Here is a 25895-nt window from a genome sequence, read left to right as displayed (position 1 = left end):
TGACTGCTGTTGTTGCTTTTAAATTTTTTTTTAAATGCTACAGTTGAATGGGATTGTGTGTCCTTTTACATTGCATCCACAATTTTTTCCCCACCTACCACCTACACTAGAGAAATGGTAGTAAGGCTTAGGTTTGCACGGTGGTGGAAGGATGATGATTTGGGCTTGTTTTGGAGGACACCTTGCAATAATGGAGTAAAGACTAACTCCTCTGCAAAACAAGGGACCAACAATCAAATGATCTTGGTTCTGTTATCAAACTGCCCGCATGCTAAGGTAAAATAAAAAAAACAGCCAGCACTAATTGAGGAAGATCGACCTTTATTTATTGAAACTGCTTGCATACAAAATATATTGCACTATAACCAGACATGTCAACCCAAACATCTTAAATGCTAGTAGTAGTATGTACAAAAGAAAAGAAAAATGCCCAAAAAGTGCACACAAGGTTTTACAGCGGGTTTTTTTTCTCTACCCTGGTTGAAGTATCTACAGATTCTCTGTGTGTCTTCACTTCCTGGCATAATATAGTTGAACAGCCAACAATGTGCCTAGATAGTATTTGCTTATGTATATACATTCTGCAAATAAATGTCTGCTGACATGTGCTGTGGAATAGCAACCAACAACAATGACAATTTTAGGTCTCATCTCTTTAGATGGTTCCCCGTAAACCATGCTGCAACCCCAACGTGACGGGTCCATACTTTGGTCACGTCATTGCCTTTGTACGTTAAACTGTTGCTGTAAGAGTAAGAATCCACACCAAATGCACATCAAATCATCCAGATCCCCTCTCTATCAAGAAAAAAAACAAGGTACCACCAGACAATCTGCCAGAAAACATCCTCAACACAGCAACGTTTCACAAGAAAAACTGTCCAATACTTGTATTGTTGTATTTATGTCAACTGACAGTAAACTTTCAATCATGCCGTTTCTTTGTTGTCCTGTAAGGCAGAAACCTCCAGTGAAAGTTATTTCTGCACTCAGTTATTAACAGTCTATTTGCAATGACAATGCTAAAAAGATTGAAAATGTCACAAGCAGACAAACCTCCATCCCAAACCCACTAGGCTCACATTTTGAAACTTCATGTGGGTTAACAGCTTTTTAGGGAGGCATTTTAAACCCACCACTGAAATTTAAACTGGGGTGTCAAACAATGTACAGCGCATCTTTACAACCTATACGGTTCTTTTGATTAATCTCTAGGAATCAGTGCCACTGAGGTGGACACAGTGAAGAGTTTCTAGTCTTAAACGTTCTTTAGGGACTTCACATATCACGCAAATCTGTTTCTAGGGAAACATTTCTGATGCCTCATCCCTTGTGACCACATGTGCAGTGTTTCCCATGGCTAGATACCACGTATCAGGATACTCACAGTGAGTTGTTTCCAATGCAAGTCACTCAAAAACCACAGAACTGAATAACAAGGCCACAACCAGTAAGTTGTGGAAACTTGAACGTAAAGGCTTCCTTAGTACCATTTTTCCAATGACCCAAACTGGTCAGCATGCAACAGTCCTTTACTGCTTTTTTTTTTTTTTTTTAAATGTACATTTTCCACAGTATATAAGCCTTGGTTTCAAACTATAGTTTGTTAGTAATGCCCCTAAAAAGGCAACCAAAGCATGAAAAAAAAAAAACTTCAGCTCTCCCAAATGTAGTTTTCGGTCTGGAAATTAAAAACTTCTACTCTGAACTTTGTGTTAGGAGGCACAATAAAATACACCAACAAGCAGGTTGTAGCTCACACAAAAATGCAAAGAATTTCATTGTCACTGGTGCGACGGTGTGAAAGTAGGACATTTGTAGACTCAATACAATTTTTTTTTTTGTCATTTCAAAGAGAATCAGCTCTTGCAAGAAAAGTCTTACCTGTAAATTTATGAAAACATTACAGTATTTTAAAAGAAAAAGAGGTTAAGGGAATCCTAACAAAACTCTCATTAGTCATTTGGGTCTCTGTACATAAAAAGATGACAAGTCCAGGGTATAAGACACATTTACTGGCTTTAAATTAAAGGGAAAATCCACATTAAACATGAGTTACTTCAGTTACAGAAGGAGGCAAGCTTTTACCAAAGCTGGTACATGCTTGTAGGTAGACCAATGCATCCTTTATGGGAGAAAAATAAACAAAGAGGTGATTAGCTTAGCATGGCATTATGCTATGGGGTAAACAGCTAAGCAGACTTATGGTCACCCAATAACAAGCTGTACCTAATAAGTTAAATGAATGCTTTTTAATTACCAAGCTTAATTCACCACATTTTAACATTTCAGTGCATCTTCAGCAACCCTAAAGGCGCCTTTAAACTTTGGATAGAACCTGTGCTTAGCTAGGCTAACCACCTCTTAGCTGCATCTGTTAGCACATAGACATGAGCCTAATGTTGATGGTCTCATCATATTTGAGGACTAACTGTTGATATTGGTCAAGTTCTAGCTAGTTTAACCTCAACCCTTTAAAAAACTGGTGGCTCTTTGGAACACCCAAATAAAAGAAATCAATGGATTAACGCTGAAAATGTACGTATGGCTAAGACAAAACTCAGCCCTAACCTTACATGGTCCGTTGGTGGACTAGTGCAGTGGTCCCCAACCTTTTTTGCGCCACGGACCGGTTTGTGCCCGACAATACTTTCACGGACCGGCCTTTAAGGTGTCGCGGATAAATACAACAAAATAAAACTAGTACCGATACCAATAAAAATAAGATTTATTCATAACACAAGTGAAAAGACCCAGGAAAACCGAATTAACGAAAAAAAACGATAACAAAATAACGCTAAAAACCGATAAAAAACCCTGAAAACCATACATTTCACACCAGAGTCTCACTCTCCCGGCCCGGTACCAAATGACTCACGGACCGGTACCGGTCCGTGGCCTGGGGACCGCTGGACTAGTGGATAGTGGTAGCTAGTGGTAAACATGGCCAATCATTACCAAAGACCTGAGTTGAAAAATGTCACTGGACATTTTTTAAATTAAATTATGCCCAACCAGACAGGTATACTAAATAATATATTTTGGATGGAGTATCACTATGAACTTTGGTGCATTATTTGGATGGACTTAATTGCTGTTTCAGAAAATTAGTGGACGCATTATAAAAGTAACACAGTGCCACTGAATCAACTAAACACTGTACAGACTAGTCAAAATCAGTCTTAGCAAACCTTCTGTATGTGATTTCAACCATTCATTGTGGATTTTCCCCGTCTGGCAAAAACAAAAGAAAAAACAAAAAACTCTCTTTCAGTAAAGTTGTGCAAAATTATGGACATCTCATTATTAATGAAAGCTGAATGTGACTCAATCCTGCTTGGAGAACACTATTTTTTCCACACGTTAAGTTTATTATCAAGAGTTCTAGCAAACTAAAAAGAAAACAAAGAATATATCAGGATAAGTGCACATTTGAAACATCTTTTCTTAGACAAATAATGACATCATTATATACAGTATGCCATCCTCCCTTCTTTTTCTAACCGTTTTCTTTAAATACAGAAACTCCATAATATTGAAGCTCTACTGACAATAAATGGGTTACTTTCACTCGAGCAATCTGTCGATGCACTGCTGAGAACGCTTACAGAGGAAAAAAAAATGCAACATGGCTGCAGTAAAAGCAAAGGTCCTAACAGATTAATGATAAGTAAAGCCGACAGCCATAATACTTTTTTGTAAAAGGAAAAAATGAAATTCAAAGAAAGCCTGTTTCACGATTGGTTACTTCCTGTGACATTTCCTAAAAAAGGTGAAAGTGGTATCACTGTCTATTCACATACGATGTTATTCATCGCTGGCTTTGCTAGCCGAACTCAGGTCAAGAAGAACTGAGACAAAGCAACACTGATCCAAAAAAAAGAAAACAAACTTAAACTTATCTTTTGAATGTGTCCAAATCTACTGAATGTCTTTAAGATCCAAAATAAATAAATGCATGCACCGCAAGACTGAAAAAGTACACCGATGTCTGTTAAAGAGAAGACCTGGCTCAACCTCTGAAATCTCTTCAGCTGCTTTCTCGGTTCGGTGAGAGCAGCAGTGACGCTGCACTGGGTCGTCTTTACTGAAAACCCTTTAAAAGGTGTGAGTACAGAGAACATGCCTCTCTTTGGCATGAAAGTAGCCGCTCAGAGTTGATCTCTGCATGTTCCCACAGAAGTAACCGAATCCATTTCAGAAACAAGTCGAACCAGGTCCCGAGCTACAGGCTTACGTTTGTCAACTGCACAAGGTTACAACACCTTCAGTGTGTCCAGACCAGGTGGTTAAACAAGGCAGTTTCCTGAAGTGCCAAAAATCACCCATCTCATAAACGGCCCTTAGACTTTTAGAGGAAGCTCGAGATGCTCAGCATTGTCAGTGACGACCAAAGAGGATTTGCGCTACAGGAGCTGCCGTCTTTATTCATCTGGTCCGTTAGTAACATCTCATCATCCCTGATTTACAAGTCTACGCTGTGATGCTAGCCACAATTAAAGGCACATGTTACACAAAATATAGTTAAGGTTTCCCTGAGCATTCACAGCATTCACATGGATTTGCTCGCCATGACTTTTAACCTCTGGTCATCCCCCAGGTTATTGGTGACAAATGTAGGGTTAGGAACAGGATTCAAAATGTAACCGAGAACGGGTTACCAGTGAGCTGGTGATTACCAAGAGGAGAGAGCTCTTGTTTCTGACAGTCTGGAATTTAATTGAACATACTGTAAATTTATTTTCTGCAGTGCTTATTGATGGTGCTCTTAATAAAAGCAGTCTGTTGGGCAATACCATTACTGCTTTTCTCAGCAATAAATCCAGGTCAGTACACCTTAATTCACAGTAAAGTTTCAATCGAAACAAGGCAAAAATGAGTTTAACAAAATCAGAAAAAGAAAGCCTAAATGAATGTGACTGGTTTGCTGGTCCTCCGACCGGCATTCGGAGGTGCTGGTCACCAGGTTTGGTTAGCTTTGGCTAACTGTTTAGAGCCCCTGCTAATCTAAATACGCAATGGCTCAAACGTCATTGTTTAGTAGAGATTGGCACCAATTTTCTTACTGAAATTTTCTCAGACCTTGGACAATTTGATTGCCAATACTTGTGGAACAATTTTTTAAAGGAACAAAAAAAGATTAGGGTATCGTGATCACCCATGATGACGTGGTTTCTTTTAACGCTGTGTGATCTAACTTTATATCCAGTGGATTCTTCCTGGGAAAGTCCTATGCTACTGTAACAACCAGTGGAATAATGTAACCTGGATAACCCACAGCGAACCTGCTACTCCAGATTCAGTGCTAGAAACTAGTGGCGAGATGTTCCAGTGAAATGTGCCTACAAATGCACAGAGAAACCTTAAGAACAGCTTTTTGTTGCTTGTCTTTTACACTGACCGTCACTTTATTCGAACTAATGAGTATTATTTTCATCATAATCACCCACAGGTCCACAGGTACTCTCTACACTAGCCTGTATACAGCACAGCAGTCGCTTTGACTTTAGGACAACTTGACGATGTCAATGACCAACAGCCTCGCTGCAGCCTACATTTGACTCTCGCTATTTAGATGTTTACGGTGAACCTAAGGATCCTTCTATTCAACATATTTACGAAGTCAGTGATCAACTGGGGTGTCAACCGAACAGCAGGTTGGAACACCTCAAGAGCTTGAAGCGATGTCCTGCTTAGTCTTGCTCCTTTGTTGTCTGAAAGCCTGCACTGGTAACACAAAGTTACTGAGCTGTTTGAAGACGAACCGTCTGCTGCTCCGGTTGTTTACGTCAGCGCCTCGAAGAGCTCTGACTCAAAGCAGAAAAGTATCGAGCAAGGTCAGAAAACTGGTCTCACCCTAGAATAAAATACCTCAGCAGGCTACACCGCTGTGCCTCCTCAAAACAATGGAAACCAATGTAAACAGGGTCACACAACCACTCACTCTACAAAACATCCATCTGCAGTATGTTTTAAATGAGGGGTGTAGCGCTGGGTTTGAACAGGCAGGATGAAAAGTTCTAATCTGTTCAGGCCAAATTCAGAGAAATGGAGGAGCATAAATCAAAGGCACAGAGATAAAGACTTTTCACACACTTCAGTGGGTGTGGATGGAAAAGGCTCTGTGATGGACCTCTGCCTCTCAAAGTCAGCTGGGATCAGCCCTAGTCCCCAAGACCCTGAATCAGAAAATCGATGGATCGAAAAATCGATGGATGGAAAATCAATGGATGGAGCATGACTGCTATCACACTGCTCTACTGTTCAAAAACAAGAAGAAAAAAAAACTAAAAGAAAACATATGTGAACTGAACGGGTCAGGAATAAGATCACCAAAAAGAATAAAACTTAGGCCAAATTTTTATTTTGTCAAGGAAAAACTCAACAGTCTGTCATGTCCTCTACAGTTACACTTCAAATAAGTTTGTCATGGCAAAGTTAAATACAAAGAGTTTCATAAATTAAGAAAAACAAAGTGGTGCGACAGGAGTTAGCTGCTCTAAACGCATCCTGCTTGTCTGAAAGCAAAAGAAATGACTTTAACGGGCATCAAGCCAGGTTTACGTGGACCTAACCAAAATACGCCTAGCTTCAGTCTGCACCCTTCACTGAAGAGGATGAAGAGTCTGGTATAGGATGGTGATTCCTGCTGACAGCTCTTTACAGATGAGATGAATGAGTTCAGGGAGCGTAGTCCCTCACTGTGGACTAACACCACTGCACACATGTGGAGTGTTTATGGTAGACTAATTGTAAACACGCAGGAATAATGCATTTCTGGTCATTGTACAGGAGTGTAACCTTCCTTTGGAAAGGAGAACAGTTCATAACAATATGTACCCTGACACAAACTCATGGGAGTCGCTGTGTTTAAGCAGTTTATGTGCATCAGTGTGCCTCAGATTTATGTCTCTCCATTTGTACATTTCGATAAGTTTTACTGAATCTGAATATCAAGGCAACGGGAAACAAAACACAGGTGACTTCAGAGCTCATGCCTCCCCGTTTGCATTTCATTCTGAAACATGGATGCTTTTAAATGTTGAAAAAAAAAGAAAAAGAAGAAAGAAACAATAACTACGTTAGAAAGAAAGAGAGAAAGAAAGTCCATAAAGTGCCCTCTACAAACATCATCTTCCAGTCTGAATCCCCATAGGATTGCATGTCATTTAGGTGACACCGAAACGTTTCTGCCCCTTATTGAAAAGATGTGTTTAAATTGATAGTTAACCTCAAAAGTCTCTGTGGAATAATAGAGCTGATTTCCCACAGAGACTCGCTTCTCTGGACAAAACAGTTCCATTATAAAGGATGTGTTGGAGATTTCACAAAACCAAAAATAAAATTTAGACCTGCTGAAAAAACTGAAGCCACCTCCTAAAAGTGTGCTTTTCAGGGAGCGAGGGCACATATTCCATCCTGCTTTCTCCAGTGGCTGCAAATCTTTGATTCCCAACGGCCAATGATTTCTTTTGCCTCATTTTTCTCTCTCACATTAGCAAGTCCAAATGGAGCATCAGTAAACAAACTATGTTGGTTTAGTGGGGCACGAGTATGTTTGGTGTTAATGGTTGTTTGTGAGATGAGCTTTAGTCTAATTCCTCCTCTTCTTTCATCCAGAGAATGCGCAGGAGATACAACACCAGTCAAGAACAGACCAGACCAGCAGATACAAGATCACCTCCAGCCTAAGACTTCACTACTGTAAACACTTCCATGCTGATGGAAATATGTGTATTCTTGTGTTAGACAGAGACAGAAAAGAAAAAGCAGAGACTGAGACTCTACGATGTTCTGTGATGAGTTGCCTGTGTGTGTGTGTCTAAGTGAGAAGGTCCTCCAGTGGGGTATCTACGACACTCCGTTCACCAGCGCGGGAGCGTCCTGTTTCTCCTTCTTCATCCCTCTGTCTCTAGTAGGTCTCTGATGATGATGGCGGGGCTGTCCCTCGCCGCTGCCACTGAGACTGCCCTGGGACGAGGACGGACCGCCTCGGCCACCTGAGGAGTGCTGCACGCTACGCTCGTTGTTCCCGTCCACACGAATCTGCGGGTAGAAAAATAAAGAAATCCATAAGAGTCTGGCCCCACACTACACAGCTAACTTTCCCTTTACCCTCGGTGCAGCCTGCTGCGTGCTTTTCATATGGCACCAAATAGCAACAGCAGTCACCTCAAGGTGCTTTATATTGTAACAGTATTATGAGAGAGAACCCCAACAATCCTATGAGCAAGCAGTAGAAACAGTGGGAAAGAAAAACTCCCTTTTAACAGGAAAAACCCATCAGCAGGACCAGACTTAGGGAGGGGCAGCACCTGCACCTGCCTCAGTCCTCCCTGCACCAGGTTATTTATCCGTTTGGTTTCAGCCTGGTTATTTTAGGTTTTTGTATGGCAATTCTGTTTTTTGTTTTATTTGGTTAATAAACTGTAGAAATGCATCGTTCACAAAAAGGTTATTATAAAATAAAAGTAATAGAAATTATATTTTGCCTGTCCTGTAAAATATTTTGCATCTCAGTAAATCCACTACTAGAAGCAGAGGAGGAGCATTCAGGAGGGTCAGACTAAAGAAAACGAGTTCTTCTCTGAGACAAAGCTGAGAAACGAACAGTGGTTTATACTCTGTTACTGTGTATGAGTCAATGCTAGCTGACCAGCTGTCAACACGAACTGTGTGATAGATAGAGGGCGGACTTCCACCTGTCTCTGCATACACTGATCATTCACACAGATGTCAGTGCTTATCTGAAGCATTTGGTACAGTCCGTTCACAGCTGTACTGAAAATCTGACTTTAATTAGCAGGAACAATGCTATACGCCACAATTTCAGCTGACGTGAAAAACAATGATCACCTTGTTATGATGCACAAATCTGCTAAAAGAGCTTTGGTCCTTGTGTTCATGCAGCTGTTATTTAACATGCACCACCCACCTAAAAACTGCTGCAGAACGGGCAAACCCTTATATAGCAGTAGCACCTGAAGGGCTGTAGTGTCCCAAACAGCACAGTATGGTGATGTCCACCATAGTGCAAAAACACTTGATGTAAACAACACAGCCTTCAAGTGTTTCATATCACAATTCATTATAGAACAAGTTTCCTCCAAAAAAAGACCACAAGTGTCCACTGCCAATGTTCCTTAGATCACCTCAGAGGTCCTGTGGGGCAAAAGGGACCACCAACGGCCACCTTAAAATCCCCAGTTAAGCTAACCCACATGTATTTGGACTTTGGGAAGAAGCTGGTGTTTCCGGAGAGAACCCACACAGACATGAGCAAGACATGCAAACACAGAAAGGCCCCAGGTGGATCAAATCCAGGAGATTCTTGCTGTAAGGCAGTGGTACTAACCATCACCCCACCGTGCTGTGCACCTTTACATATGTCAAACCTGCTGCAATCACGAATCAAGCAGAAAGTTAAGTTAGGACTAAATATAGCCCCATCTTAGAAAGTGTCCTACAGTGATGTTCAGTGAGAACAGGCAGGACTTTGAGTGTGTGACAACACAGAGAGTGTCTTGTTGACAGTTGAGGTTTGGAGTGTTAAACAGAGGGAACATTTGATATGCAGAAAATAGCACTGCTGACTGTGACAGTGGTGTAAGGATATTTGCAGAAGAAATGATTCAAAAATTAGTAGCAGTCTCATAATATTTGCCAGTATGCTGAAGTAGCTGGATTGTTTTTGCAAAGCACTGAGAATTCATTAAATAAGCATGGCTTAAAATAGAAACGTAAATAGTTACAGTCAGCCTCAAATATTATTCAGCTGTATTATCTTATCATCGTAAGTGATCTACATCATCTCACTGTAAACAATCATCACCTCCTTTAAATGTCTTGCTTGAAACAGAATTTCCAAACTTTGTAGCTGCAAAATAAAATTAGTGGTCAAAAACTGCAGTTCCTGTAATGGCCACTTGAGGGTGGCTCTAAAAGGGAGCCATGAAGAGTAGAAGGGTGTTTGCACACCTGCGGCGTGTTGTCAGTTCTAACTCTGTTCGTTTCCCCACATTTTGTGTGGTTTGTTTGTGCAGGTATGAACACAACATGAATCAGCTAACAGGAGTACGTTACAAGTTTGAGCTACAAAACATCCCATAACTATGTACGCTGATCTCGGGAAGGCACTATAGATGCGCAAAGGTCTGTTCAGCAGCTAGCTGTGAAATGAACGTAAACGCTCTGCGTTCTCCAGTAGTCCAGAGCAAAGCACCTTCTTCCTGTATTTACATTTTTTTATGCACCCGCTCCAGACACATCTGACCAATGAGACGACTGAATGGTCACATGGTTTGTAGTGACGCATTTTATTTCACTTTTTTCTGTGTGAAAACAAACCAAACATCTGATTTGAACCGGAGTAAACAAACTATAGGTGTAAAACTATAAAGACAGATGTAGTTTTTTTCCTTTTAATGACCACCAGGGGTGACAGATGTGCCTACAAAAAACCCTGGTCCTACAGATGACTGAAAAATATCCTTGAACACTTTCCTGATGCTTTAATGGATTTAGTCACTCATTTCAGGTCATACTGAATTTAGAATACTTGAATTTTTTCTGCATTTTGGCCATTTTTTTAATGCCAGAAAGAAGGATCAATCAGGGCATGCTCACTGAAAAGCATGTTTACAGAATTTTGAGGAGCGTTTCAAAGATATTAGACTTTAAACAATGACATGAAAATAACTTGGCAGCAGCTGTTTGTGACTGTTACCTGCAGAGTGTCTTCTTGGCCTCTTGTCTTTGAGTCTCTGATGTGACGAGTTCTCGGCTCGTTCCACTGCATGTCTTCACCTAAACCAACATTAAAAACAACAAGTTAGCAATCAAAGTTAGCCACAGTCATGTAAACAATCTTCGCATGGCTCAGTAGACTCAGTCTTAGGTGACCTACCTTTTGCCAGGTAAAAATAGGGTGAAATTTGTGTACATCCTAATTAGATTAAAGTTGGGAGAAAGTTTCTTTCAATATAAATATGGATCATTTTGAAAAGAGAACTCATAATGAGAATTTATTTGCACAGGAGGTCTGCAGAGATCTCATGATGTGATTTATTTCCGTTCTTTAGGCCATAATTTGATGAAAAGCATCTCAAAATGTTATTTCTTTTGAGTCATTACACACCAACTTTTTTCTCTTTAATCGTTTTCATATTTTCATTTTTTCAAATGAAAATAAATTCCATTCATTATTATCTGATTAATAGAAACATTTAGCAAGCTTTTGCATTGATCATTTTTTAGACAAAGTGTAAATGCTCCAAAAATGGGCTGAGAAAAATCATGGAATGAGATAAGAGTCCTGTGAAAAGATCAAAGACCGCCAATGATAATTAACACTCACCTTTATATCCTCCCCCTCCTCTTCCTCTCCCTCCTCGTCCCCTCAGCCCACCGCCGCCTCCTCTCTTCCTCCCATCTGTCCGTCTGGGCAGGGTCCCACCTCCTGTCATTAGCTCCTCCGTGGGGGCCAGCGACCAATCGCTGAGCTCGTCTCTGTGGTCTGACTCTGTCTCTGAAGCGTTGGATGCCTCAGAGTTGGTGCCTGGGGGACCGAGGACAAAGTCCAACCTCATTTCGGCTGCCTCGGAAAGACAACACAGACTCAACCTTTGATTAATTGCCGTTTCATAATCAGATCATCGCCTGGGGAAACGTTTTTACTGAAATATCAGATGTCCAAACACTTTACTTCAATATGAAATGAAATCACAAGAACATAAATCTATGGCCGAGAATCTGCTCGTTTGCTTTGTCATTGTGCCTTTTACATCTAAACCAAACAATCACAGGAGACTTTCTCCTATACGTACTTCTGTTAAAAAAAAAAATCTGGTAAAAGGTGAAAAACTGATTACAATTTTTTATTTTAAAAAAGTAGAAGCTCTGACACTTTTATAAAAGTAAGTAGCTCTTTGGAGGATACTGTTACCAGCTGATGGGTGACTTTACCTCCATACCTAAACAGAAGAATTAGTGTAGTCAGCGGCTCAAGTGGGATTTGTCTGGTGAGGAAACCTAAGGTTGGTTGTAGTGGTGCAGCGTAGGGAGAAGAATCACTTAGAAATAAGTAACAATAGTCTTTGTTCAGAGCTCCAGTACATTTTCTTTGTGTGCAGGCTGCTCAGAGTCGATTTAAACAACTGAATTCATCAAGATATAAGCTGATGCTTGATTTAAATGTCCTGTCTATCAAATGGCAATGAGAAGTCCTCACCTTTAAATATAACCTCTGTTCATCTTCCTCTCCTGTCTTTCTCATCTTTCTCTGAGTGACGTTAACTGTAATTCTTTTATCTACCTGTGAAATACAGCAGCTGGACCTGTAGCTAGCAACACACTGTGTGACAAACTGCATATAAACAGTTTATGCATTAGCTGATTGAAACGTTGCATCTGAAATCAGCTGCCACTTAAAAAAACATTACTCCTTTTAATGTTTTATTGTTCCCTCCATTTAGGTTCAGATTGGTTGAATGTTTAAAGGTGCTCAGCAACATAAAGTAATTACTTCCCTCAAATGTGTTAGACCTAAAGTAATGAGCCAGTTTTCCAAATTCAAGGAGCAGAAAGTACAGATATTTATGCTAACATGTAGGGAGTAAAAAGTTGTGATAAAAATAAATACCCAAGTACAGATACCTGAAAATACTAAGTGCAGTAACAACGTAACAAATTTTACATGAAACATCTGCAGCTGACTGACTTGAGAGTACATCAGCTCTTGTAGTTTACCCGCAGTAATATAGATGCAGTAACTATCAAACCTGAGGCAAAAGCAGCTCCTCCTCCTCTCCGCCCTCGTCCACCTCTTCCCCCTCCTCCATAGGGCTTTCCTCCTCCCCCTCCTCGGCCCATCCCGAGCCCCATTCCATTATCGAACACGTAGGTTTTGTCTTTAGGGTTTCGGGGCCCTGTCCCCCCCCCTCCGCCTCCACCGCCTATCTGTCTCAGCTGCTCATCGATCTGTAGACGCTCCAGTCGCAACTGGTCCACCTCCTGTGGACATGAACGAAAACGTCACAGAAGGTCAACAATGAAAAGAAAGAAAGTATACTTTATTGATCCCTGTGGGGAAATTCCTCTCTGCATTTAACCCATTCACTCAGTGAAGCAGTGGGCAGCCATTGGGCACCCGGGGAGCAGCGTGTAGGGACGGTACCTTGCTCAGGGGTACCCCAGGGTAGCCGTTCAGTGGATTCGAACCACCGACTTTCCGGTCATGGGGCCACCACTCTACCTACTGCGGCCACCACTCTACCTACTGGGGCCACCACTCTACCTACTGGGGCCACCACTCTATCCCTGCCTGACCACATCCTTTAGCTCCGTTTTGATGTTTGGTTGGTAGAAGATGACATCACTGAGGACACAAACCTTAAGGTAGTTGAGGTGATAGTCTAGTAGTACTGTTGCATTGGAGATGCTTTCCTTGGTTCCCACAAACACAAATGGCACCATTCCCTGTGACAGAGGAGGACCAGGAGAGTTTGAATCCTCTTAGTGATTGAGCTCTAACACTGCTGTATTTACTGTGATGATTTTTAATGCAGCAACACGACGCAACTTTCTCTCCCTACTGACCTCATCAGCAGCTGCTGCCGCTGATGGTTTTTTGTCGTTCTCAGGCTCAATACGAACCCGAACCACACCGGACTTGTCAACCACCTCCTGAATCAGCTTGCCGTTCTTGCCAATCACCTTCCCTGCATGAGAAAAACCATCAGTCTCACTCTGGCTGAACTTGAAACTGGATTAAATCAAGTAAAATAAAGGTACCCGATGATTCATTTCTTTGTCTCGGTTGAGCGACTTTCTCACCTACTAAGTTCCGGGGAACTTTGATGATATCTTCAGAAAACTCCAGGAAACTTCTGGCTATACGGACAGCATCCTGGTCCTTCCATGAAATACAAAACAGGCATACTTACTTTTGTTTGTGTTTTTTTACCCCATGCTGGTCTGTTAAATTTGTACCCACTTAACATTAATGAGGGCAAGCTCTACATATCTATGTCTCAGCTCATTTGTGTACAAGTAAAGCCCTCCTACCTCTCCGTATATGTGGAAGGTGCAGGTCTCTTCGTCCAGGTCTATGTTAGTGACTCCAGGAACTTTACGCGCCTGCTGAATGTTGGCCCCGTGAGTCCCAATGGCGAGACCCATTAAATCGTCCCGAACAGCAAACTGTTCATGAAACCGAGACGCCAGCTGTCTGGAGCTCTGAAGAAATGCACATCAAAAAAATTCATTAATTAACATTTAATAAATTCCACAAAAGAGCAAAGAGGGTGTGTAAGTTTACTGAAAAGAAACCCTTTAAAAACTCTCCATCCCAGGCTGCAAAATGATCCAAACAGTCACATACAGGCTGGAGCTGTGCGTAACCTACCTCCAGCTGTCGGCTGGCCTCTTCGTTCCTCAGCATTAGAGACAGCTTGGTGCGGAGGCTCCTGAAGTGCATGTCGCTCATCATATTGGCCCGCTTTGTTGTGACCTCATTCACCGACTGTAACAATCAAACATTACGCTCATTAATATCATACACGAGTGAGGTTCTGATGTTTTAAGTCACCTATGGATGCACTTCACTTCAAGGTGATGCTATGCAAGGGTCAATAGAGGATATGATTGTGTGAAAATGTAGCACATTAAGAAGAAAAACAACAGTTTGACCAACCAAAATGACCAGCTGCTTTTTCTCTGAGTCGTAGGTGACACTGAACCCTCCCACAGCCTTTTTGAAGTCTTTGTGTGCTGATTCCTTGGAGCACCTGGGAACACAAGAACACGTATACTTTATCATAGTGAAACCAGCAAACAAGTTGCTTAATAAATGAATTTGTCCTCAGTGATAACAGCTTATGGATACATGTACACATACAAACTCTTCTGGGAGTACAGGCTCATATACAAGCTGGAGTAAGTCAAGTTTTGACCGTACAGTTGTGGTCAAGAATGTAACAGTAATCTTAAGCTTTTAATTATTTCTTTGAACGATTAATATTCTAGAATGAAAAGATTGTGCAGCATACAACTTTAATGGCAAATGTGAAATTATTTTGGATTTTCTCTCATGCACACAGGGTCAAAAATATGTATATAGGATTAAATATACAGATGCACCCAGACGAATAGTCGGTTAATTGTCTCAATTCAAGTTGCAACTAAATGTTCGTTTGTCTTATCCATCCCAGAACTAGTTTTGATGTGTTTGGGGTCATTATCCTGTAGGAACACCCAACTATGTCTTTTGAAGTTGAAGAATTTCAGGTATTCCAGCTCTGTAAAACCGCCCTACAGCATGATGACACCACCATGTCTGACAGCTGGTACAGGTCTTAGCCCTGAAAGCCTGATCTTTACTTCTCCAAATATACCTTGTCATTATGACCAAATAGCTCAGTCTTTGTCTCTTCTGACAATAAAACTTTAAAACAAAAGTTTAAAGAAGGCATCTGACTTGTCTACCTGCACAGGTGCAAATTTCCATCATGCTTGAAGGCGTCAATTATAGAGTAGGGGCTTCTTTCTTGGTGATGTAAAACTAGTTTCTCTGCTGATGTTCCAGCAGTCTCAATCTCAGGGCACAGCTGAGCCTTGGCTGTTTCTGAACAATGTAACCAAATTCCTCTCATCTGAGGGTGACGGTTGGGGTCTTCTCCTAGACCTCGTCAAAGTGGTAACATTAAATTGATGCTTCTGGAATTTTTAGTTATTTAGAAATGGCTCTGGAATGGACTTCCTAAACTTTACCAACAAATCAACCAATTTAAATGAACTTGACCAATTCTGCCAAGATGAGCAGTCCAGCTATAATTATGCTAGGAGCTTGGTGATGGCTACCAAAAGCTTCTGGTTGAGGCGCACCTTGCTAAGGGACATTTAAGCACAAGTTAGTGGGTAGCGTATGCATGCTTTTGGCCCCATGTGGATTACAGAAAATCCAAATAATTTCAAACTTGTGCACCAGTCTTTATTCATGCAAGTCAAACTCACATTTGCCGTAGATCTTCGGGTACATCCAGTCGGATCTTAATGAAGGTGTTTTTGGTGGCTGGTTTATTCGGGTTGACCGGTCGTAACCTCTCCAGCGTCACTATCTCATTTAATGTGGCTTCACATGCGGCGTACTCTATTACATAAAACTGGAAACAAAGACAGATCAAGTATGAGCGATCCAATAGAAAAACATCACTTTTTTTCAAAAGTTTAAATAAGTCCCATACAGGCTGGAGCTGTGCGTAAATATTATTAAAAATTTATTTTGAAGAAAGTACATCTGATGGTGGTAAGACAACAGGAGGACAAACAGAGGAAGAGCTTACGTGCACAAAAAATCCAGAGGAAAATGGAAATACAAGGATATAAAGAACATCTGGGGCATATAGTCTGAATTCAATCAGTCATTGAGTTAATGTGTTGTTCAGGATTGTAAAACTCAACCACACACTGACATCTGTCACCAGAGAAATGATGTTACACTGAAGTTAAATATCTGCAGTGAGCTTGATAAAAAGGATTTTTATGAGTACATAACATTTCATGAGTGTAAAATGTTGTTAGTAAACATGGCTGTATTTAGTATTAATAAAGGAAGTTGTGATATTAAAGCATTTAGGATGGAGCAAGTGTCTGGGCTGCGTTTTAGGCAAATTTATCAGAGCCATGTTGTTTCAGTGCTGCTTGGTGAGCCTTACAGATGAACTGGAGCATCTCTTACCTCCCCTTTGACCATGCGAACCTTGGCTAGCCACCATCCACATGGCTCTTTGTCATTCGCCCTAGAATACACCTGGCAGACACACACACACACAGTTCATTTCAGAAATAATTCCCACCTTTAAACAAAGCTGATAAGAGTAAACTGGCACAGAAACAACTGGACACACTGATACAGGAAATCATTGTGAATAATATTATTAATAAAAATAACAAGTCAGACTAATTTACCAATGATAGAACAGAAAATCTAAGACTATCTAAGGAGCATCACCCTCTTTTTTTAAAATCTTATTTTACACTGAAAATTCAACTCTACTCACTCCGCTCCATGCTATTCCAAACTGCTCCCCAGCTATACCAACTTTGCTTTCCAAACCCACCATGTCTGATGGCAACAATCACTTTCTCACCTCGACCTCATCGCTCTCACTGATCTCCTTGCAGAACCCTGTTGGAGGAGGAAAGCGCACATCCTGGAATGGGATCTGCCGCTCCGGCTGCCAGCTGGGACAGAGGAACAAACACAAAAAGTTCATTTTATTGTTTGGCAAAGAAATGACATATTACACAATGTTATATTTTACTTTACTCACTTGTTTTCAAATGCTACCATGACAGATCCTTCGTGAACATCCTTTACAAAGCCCTGCAAGAGTCACAGAAGTAAATTCAGTTTTGAAATATCTTTGAAATAGTCAGTGTGCAAGTCAAACTGGCATCGACCATGTAAACAGGAACCAGTTCTACTGCTTAAGCCGGACCTTATCCTAATGCTCCTAGCAATGAAACAACCTAAATAATTTCCTTTTCTGGAGTTTGAGCTTTGGGCTCGAGCCAGGTTTGGCTCAGTCTCTCTCTCTCTCTCTCTCGCTGCTTCTACACACAGCTGATGTGTGTGTCATGTGTGTCAAACACTGCAAGTAGGCCATGCGATGCCTAGAAGGAAAAGAGAGCGCTAGAGAGCCTTGCCAATGGGTTGCATTAACCTGGCAAGCTAGCAGTCAGTGGTGGATGAAATGAAGCAAGAAGGAGAGATTCTCAAAACTCCCAAGGTTAAAAAAAAACAAATAAACCAATTTTGACAGGACCTCACTGACCTGTGAGCATGTTTAGGATTGTGACTGACTGAACTGTCTTGCTCAGAAACGAAGTTCAGACTTTAGCAAGAACATTAATCTTGTTAAAACTGGAAAAATACCAAAACACAAAATATGAGGGCAACACAGAGGGTGCATTAGGAGATAATGTAGTTTAGTCTACTGGCAGTAAACTGCAATTGTTGTACTGCTGTTGAGATTACAATAAAAAAGAGGAATGACTTCTATGCTGCATAAGGTGCAATTTAAAAACCGCAAAATTAAGTTTCTCACTCAAGTGATTTATGGCAGAACCATTTTCTACAATTATTTCTTTAGTATTATTCTTACTTGGCAGATGAATGCACTCATTATTTCTCTTGGCTGTTCATTTCAGCCAAGAGCATATTTTAAGTTTTGCTATAATACCAGAGACAAGGGTGTCATTTTTCAGTTCAACTATTACCAAAAACATTATAAAAATTATTTGCCAACTACACATTTAGTTAATCAACATCCTCACAACAACTAACTAAAATGATTATGTTCAAAACTCTTGATTCATTAACCAAAATTTGAATGCTTATTAACATTGAAATCATGCAAATGATCTGCAGTAAGATGCAACTCCCTGTGTTGGAGTTATGCTGCCATCTAGCAAAGGTAACTGCTCCGTAAATAAGTCTCCTTTAAAGTGGACCTATTACACTATTCCTTTTACTCGATTACAGTCTACTACACTAGCTTTGCATGATTCACAATTGAAAATAATCCACATTTATCTCTTGCTGGTGCAGCTCAATTCATCTTTAAACCATTTTAGCTCTACTCCTATTAGGCCAACTGTCTGCCAGTCAACCCCTGGCAAACAGAAGGTGTGAACAGCAGGTGGGTGGGGTTTCAGTCAGAACTGTGTACCTAAGATGACAATATTAGGGATATTTGCTCTCAGTGACATCATACTGGGCCAAGAGAAGAACAAACTGCCTAAGTTTTAAGCACTATGAATAAGCCTCTGTGAACACACTGGGCATTTTCTGATGAACAGAAAGACATTTGCCAAAGTCACCCTCTTGTTGTGTATCTGCTTATACTTGTAAGCAGTCACACCTACATCATCTTATTAGATTGATCTACATAAGGTAAAATACATTAAATATAATGGTGGTATACATGTAGGTTATGATAGATATACGGCTAATGAAAGTATTCTTAAGAGTTACCTGGTGGGACTGGATTTTTTCAAACCAGACTACTATCTAACAAAAATTAGCCTAACTTTTCTCATAGCTGTTTGACAGTAAAACTTATCATTCAAGCTATGGCACCAGTCAAATGTTCGGACACACCCACCCATTCATATGGTTCTGTACTTGCTAACAATATGATTGCAACTATTAAAAGAAAGGCTTCTGTTTAGTGCCACACCTAGCTAAAAGCCAAAGTACAGCTGACAGTGCCAACTTCAACTTTCCTACATTCAAAGGAAAAGCCTCTTGATTTGGGAAAGCATACAAGTTTTGAGCACAGCATGAAAGTCTATGGTTTACATGGCAACTGCTGAGCTTAATGAGAGTATGTGACCTGAATCAAGATTAATTCCAATTACTATTTACCCTGATTATACAGCATACTCACAGCATTCATGTACCTCGCATTAATGTGGCCACAACAAAACTATTAGCTTTAAAAAGACATCTGTCAGAACTTTACTTGAGATATATGTCATCCTATATTTACACTACAACAAACCTGACAGCTAAAATAAATAAATAATAAATGTATCATTTTATTTAGATTCTTCACCATTCATTGTATTCTTGTGTCCTTGAATTAAACAATATTCAAATGTAAGTAATTATTGCTAATTAGCGTGTTATCCCATTGTACTGCTTATGTTATCTCCCCCACCCCACCCCAGTGATACACGCAGGTCACGGGATCGGATTTATGATCTACTTGTTGCCTGACTGACCCCAAAATCTCTGCAGTCTTGACAAAACAAGAAAACACTTGGCAGCTACGGGCACAATAAAGGTTAGCCAAACCATCGCCCCTGTGTGCTGCTCTGAATTAACTTATTTGACAAAAGCAAAAAACAAAAAACAGCCAACCCATGATTGATTCTGATGTTTGTGAGTCTGCAACCAACCCTTGCACATCACTTTAGGGGTACCATCGTACAGCAGTCACATCAGCGTTACCGATACCGCTAAAACAGCTACCCTGGTTAAGCGTCATTATCACCAATAGTTCACCAATTTATCCACTACCGCTGATGTTAGAGCCCCACCGCAGCGTTAGCTTTGTTTACAGGTTTCAGGTCCCGGTAGACGTTGAGCAGAAGCACCGAGGCCCACATATAACACTGAGCTAGCCCCGTGACACAATTTCATGTTAGTTAGGCTTACTTGGTACATAGTGTGTGAACGGTGGTCACTAAACTCGACAAAAGTCAATAACTTACCTTATAAAAAGCCCCACTTGTCCCTCTTACTTCCACGACTAGTTCCTCCATGACGTAAGTTACTACAGCTCGCTAGCTAGCTAACTACCGATAGCGATGTTAGTAGCTAGCTAGCTAGCTGGCTAGCCTGACGCTAGCCAAGGCAGAGTCGCTAGCTAGCCTAAATACCCTGCCTACTGGATGCAAGAAGAGGCCACGGTAGCTGTGTGTGACCGTAATATTGTTTTCCGTTTTGCACCGTCTATGAATTTTGTTTCTTGCAAATTTGCAAATCCGACTGCATGAAGAAGACGAAACAATTAGCTAGCCAGGTTAGCTTTTAGTAGCTAGTTATGTTAATGTTGTGTGATTAGTGGTGTAGCAGCTACTGCTGTTGTATCTCCCCATGTGACGTCTCCGCTTTCTTCCTCTACTGAAAACTGAGGCTGCTTACTGTCATCCGAGCCTGTTGCTGCTCTCCACGGGTAATAAATAGGAATGCACTTTGATATAACAGGAAATATATCAAAATAAAAATGACCGCTGTGTTTATCCTATGGTGTACCATATTTGAGCTCTAAGAAAAAATGAAAAAATATATTATCCCAACAGCACGGCCCGCCAGTCCCTCCGGGAAAACAGCAAATTTATCCCTCTCCATATTTATCAAGCCACATTTCAACTATTCCACCTTGCTCTTTTTCCTCACTTGGTTTTACAATGTGCATTCACAAACATAATACTGACTATCTTTAACTAACTACTGGAATCTGTTGCAAAGAAGATAAGATAAGAGATAGGATAAGACTTTATTGATCCCACAACGGGGAAATTTTTGCGTCACCTCAGCTCAGGTACAGATATCAGAAGGAAATACAAAAATACAATAAGTACAATCAATGAAAAAAAGTAAGATAATACACCATATACAATGGTAGCATACACAGTATGTGATTATGGATATGGCTGGAAATATGGAAGACATAAACTATATAGCTTGATATAGCTATTGTACCACTACTATTCCTGTTTATAGACATGTACACACACACACGTACACACTAAATATACATATGTATACATATACATACATATATACCTGCACATGTCTATACACATGGAAGGTCCATTATGCATGAAGTGGTGACAGTGGATGTTCACAGTGTCCAGTGACTTATGACATTGTGATTGAGGAGTTATAGAGTCTAACTGCTGTTGGGATGAATGATCTGAGAAAGCGCTCCTTCCTGTAGCGAGGGTGTTTCAGTCTCTGACTAAAGGAGCTGCTCAGCCCACTCACATACTCATGCAGTGGGTGATGTGGGTTGTTCATGATGGATGTCACCTTTACTAACATCCTTCCCTCACCAACCACCTCCACAGACTCCAGGGGACATCCCAGCACGGAGCTAGACCTCCGCACCAGTTTGTCAATCCTGCTCCTGTCCCTGTCCATGCATCCACTCCCCCAGCAGGCCACTGCATAGAAAAGGGCAGATGCTACCACAGTGTCATAGAATGTCCTTAACAGAGTCCTGCAGACTCCGAAGGACCTCAGTCTCCTCAGCAGGTGGAGTCGGCTCTGGCCCTTCTTATACAGGACGTCTGTATTTGTAGTCCAGTCCAGTTTATTGTTGAGGTGAACACCCAGGTACTTATAAGAGTCCACTATCTCAATGTCTTTCCCTTGGATGTTCACCGGTGTTGCAGGGGGTGACTTCCTCCTGAAGTCTATGATCATCTCCTTTGTCTTGCCGGCGTTGATTTGGAGTACGTTGGTCCCACACCAGCCAGCAAAGTCACTGATGACCCCCCTGTATTCCTGATCATTCCCGTCTGATATGCATCCAATGATGGCTGTATCATCTGAGAACTTCTGTATATGGCAATCGTCCGAATTATAACAGAAGTCTGAAGTGTAAAGGCTGAACAGGAAAGGTGAGAGAACCGTGCCCTGTGGTGCCCCCGTGCTGCAGATTACCACCTCGGACACACAGTCATGGAGCCTCACATACTGTGGTCTGTTGGTAAGGTAGTTGATGGTCCATGCAGTCAGCTGTTTGCCTACTCCGGCTCCCTCCAGCTTCCCTCTCAGTAGTGCAGGTTGGATGGTGTTGAAAGCACTGGAGAAGTCAAAAAACATGATCCTCACAGTGCTCCCCGCCGGCTCTAAGTGAGAGAGGGATCGGTGTACCAGGTAGATGACAGCGTCATCCACCCCAATTCCAGAACGGTAGGCAAAGAACTTTGGCTCCTCATGTGTTGTTTATTTGATGTTTATTGTACACTGTACTATTTTTATTCTTTATCACACTGTTGTAACAATAATTTCCCCCATGAGGTCAATAAAGTATCTATATATCTATCTAATATAATAAGAAATTAAAATGAGAGATTTCAAAACCTAGGACAGCAACCAAGGCGTTCTCATTAAATGTTCCATTAATATCCAATGAATCTAATCTAATGTAATATACAATATATATTTAGACTCAGACTTACTCATTACTGCTGGTTGTTTCTGAGGACTGTCTCTTGAAAGCTGACATGCCAAACCACATCATCCACTCCAAAATAGTTTTGCCTGGAAACCGAAAACATAACTATAATAACTATGTTATAAAGTCAGGGCACATGCCTTTTTATGCTTAAATACATTTGTTACATTTAACTGCAAGGCATGGCATGAATAAATGTACAGATTTAGCCTCTTAAATATTTTAATGTTCCTTCAAACAGAGGCCTGCAGATTCAGTATTAAGGATCAGTGAAAACCTCATGTTTTTCCTCTATAAACCTCTCATTCTCTCAACACTCAGCAGCACTCATCTGCTACATCTATTTATGGACATGTGACCTTCTTGAGAATTATACTTTGTAGGCAAAAACAAGGAACTGCAACAGGCCACATGTTAAGAGAGGGAGAGAAAAAGAAGGGAAAGATGCAGACAGACTACACACAGAGGTAAATGAAGAAGTGCTGACAGTGACATATGAGAGGACCATAGAGTGACTTACAGGGATAATCTATAGCGAGATTAAGACAGAAATAGAATGAGAGTGCAGCAGAAACAGGGTCACACATGAAGGGTGAAATAGGATACAGGACAGAGAGCAAGAGAACGGATAAACAGATGTGAAATTCTGAGTTCTGCGTGTGAGGGAAACACTGAAAACTGAAGACACCATGCTGTTGGCACGGGCACATAAGTTAAAATCTACAAAGTAATAGGACGACAGCTTCCTTGCAAAGGAAACAGACTGGCAGCACTTTGCAATCAGTCGGAGTCAGTTTGGACTGATGAGTGTAAACTGTCTGCGATGCAGCTCAGCTAACGTAGTTGTATTCTGGTTATATCTGTGTGCAAAAGCATGGTTGCCAAGCACTCCTGTCGTTTTGCATTTAAATATCTGTTTTGCAGCAACTACCTCACTTTTTGCAGATTAATTTTTGAAATTAGGTCTCAAAAATGAAGGTCTGACTGGACTCTGAATGTAAGTAATTAATGTGAATTAATGCCTAATGTGAATTTTTGCTGAGAGTTCATCAACATATTAGCAAAAATAGACTGATAAGAGACTGACTGTATCTTATTGCCTTTTCATCATGGTCTTGATGCATCAAAGTCACCAAAGGTTGCAGCTGACTGCGAGTGTTTGCATATCTGATCACTGTTTTTAAAGCAACCAATTCAAGGGCAGTGATACGAAAAAGGTTCAGAGTCAAGCGATGCTTCTTCAGCAGTTTTATCGTAAGTTTCTTGGTGAGATTGTAACAATACAGTGTTACATATGAAACATATGAACAGAAGAGGAGAATCACACACAGTCCAAAAAGCAGAGTTAACTGACAGGCAAAAACAAAAGTCACCACAGATTTACAGGATCTAACAAAATTACAATACCATAAAATCAGCCAACATGACTCTTCAGGCTTTTTCAAAAAGAGCGATTCATTATTCTCGGTTTTAGTCTGACGTTTTTGTAGTATTGATTAAATGGGGTGCATTGCATTCGAATCCCTGTCAGCAACATCCATCTGAAGAGTCATCAAACAAGGAACGCTGACTTCTATTAACTTACACTGAGCTCCAGTGGGTGTAAAGAAATTGAATTAGCCCTGTCCAGGGTGTACCTCTCCTCTTGCCCTGTTGCAACTGGGATAGGCTTTAGCCTCCACACTATGTAGAATGACAGAAGAACAGATGGAAGAAACATGGATTTGAGTCCCCAGGTCTGATTTGACCTTGTGTCAGTCAAAGATGCTGTAGATCAGCAGTTCCCATCCCCCGGGTCACGGACCGGAGTTGTTTGTTACCCGGCAGCAGGAGTTGAGGCTCAGGTGTGAAATTTATGGTTTTCAGGGTTTTTATCGTTTATTATTGTTAACTCAGTTTCCCTGGGCCTTTTTGCGTGTGTTTTTGGTACCGGTGTTGTGCCAAAAAGTGATTGTCTGTTAAAAACTGATTTCTGGTATTTGCCAAAAACTGATTGCTTGTATTTAAACTGCTATAAATAACTTGTTGGTCTATAATATGTGAAACATATGTCAAATGTATCCCTCATAAATGATATCACATCATCTTGAGCAACAAACAACATTCCTGTAGCAAGGTAGAAGCCGCAATCAGTTTTTGGCAGTGGCCTTTATGTATGCTTTATTTATGCAGTTAAAAAAATTATTGTTGACTTTAAAATATTCTCTTTTAAGCGTAATCTGGCCAAGAGGACAGCTGAAATTGCAACAAAGGCAAAAATAGTTCTGTAAAGATATTTTAAGTGGACAAAAGGGAGCTGATTGATTATAATGTAAGTACAATAACACAGTTACAAAGATACTTGAGAAACAGGTAATTTTTAAATTTTATATACAACCCATTTGTAATACCCATTCACCAAAGTCTATTTAGCAACATACATAACGATATTACACATAAAAAACACACGGAAACATTGGAAATCAGTTTTTGGCAGGCAATCACTTTTTGGCACAACACCGGCACTGGTTTTATTTTGTTGTATTTATCCGTGACACCTTAAAGACCAGTCCGTGAAAATATTGTCGGACACAAACCGTCCATGGCCCAAAAAAGGTTGGGGACCACTGCTGTAGATAGTAGATAGTACCAAAGACAAATGCTGTTTTAGATAATAAAGCGAAATAACAATTTGTATTATTGTATAAAACCAGAGAAATCCTAAATATTAAAAAATCATTAAAATATTCTTTAAATTAGTGAGAGTTTAGCTAATAATGAGCTGGCTAGCTAGCAAATAAGCTAGCGCTTTGATTTAAGCTACCACAGGCTAAGTTGTGTTAGCACTGCAAGTAGGTAATGTATAAAACCAATATCCTGATACTCTGTAGGACTGCAGCTAACTTTACTTTAGTTCTTAAGCGAAGAAAAACCACATTCATTTGACCATGATGCTAAAGCTAATACAGCTTCTTAAGGATTTAAAAGATAACAAAAACATGTTTTCTAAAAAAAAAAGAAAAAAAAAGAACCTAATTCACTTAAAACAGTAAATCAAATAATGAACTGTGATGATAAACTAACTTGTTTAATTTTGGCTTGTTCAAGCTGTCCATCGATGTTTGTGTGTTCTTATGGATATATATGAATGATATATGC

General features: G+C 40.5%; 1 protein-coding gene across 3 annotated transcripts; it reads right to left on the bottom strand.

Moving 5' to 3' along the window:
• Window positions 1-309: 309 nt before the first annotated feature.
• On the bottom strand, window positions 310-20908 carry fmr1 (fragile X messenger ribonucleoprotein 1). Of its 3 annotated transcripts, none has more exons than XM_085287903.1 (15): window positions 20714-20908; window positions 17331-17383; window positions 17148-17241; window positions 16736-16807; window positions 16012-16160; window positions 14693-14786; window positions 14405-14521; window positions 14065-14235; window positions 13834-13912; window positions 13597-13718; window positions 13390-13476; window positions 12780-13011; window positions 11357-11557; window positions 10727-10806; window positions 310-8046 (listed from the first exon to the last, which is right to left on the bottom strand). In XM_085287903.1, the coding sequence occupies exons 1-15, from the start codon at window positions 20825-20827 to the stop codon at window positions 7852-7854; spliced, it is 1860 nt and encodes a 619-aa protein (XP_085144029.1). In that variant the 5' UTR covers window positions 20828-20908; the 3' UTR covers window positions 310-7851. The 3 variants fall into 3 exon arrangements, with proteins under 3 accessions (XP_085144029.1, XP_085144035.1, XP_085144041.1); XM_085287909.1 differs by lacking the exon at window positions 20714-20908 and adding an exon at window positions 20281-20705 and having other exon boundaries at window positions 11357-11593; XM_085287915.1 differs by lacking the exon at window positions 20714-20908 and adding an exon at window positions 20281-20705.
• Between the last annotated feature and the right edge of the window lie 4987 nt (window positions 20909-25895).

This window comes from Mchenga conophoros, linkage group LG2 (assembly GCF_057382185.1).
Source record: "Mchenga conophoros isolate Kocher_MC1m ecotype Shallow Benthic linkage group LG2, M_conophoros_male_GT1.1, whole genome shotgun sequence".
Classification (NCBI taxonomy): Eukaryota; Metazoa; Chordata; class Actinopteri; order Cichliformes; family Cichlidae; genus Mchenga; species Mchenga conophoros.
The sequence above is the reverse complement of the archived record's forward strand: the minus strand, read 5'-3'. Positions and strand labels throughout refer to the sequence as shown.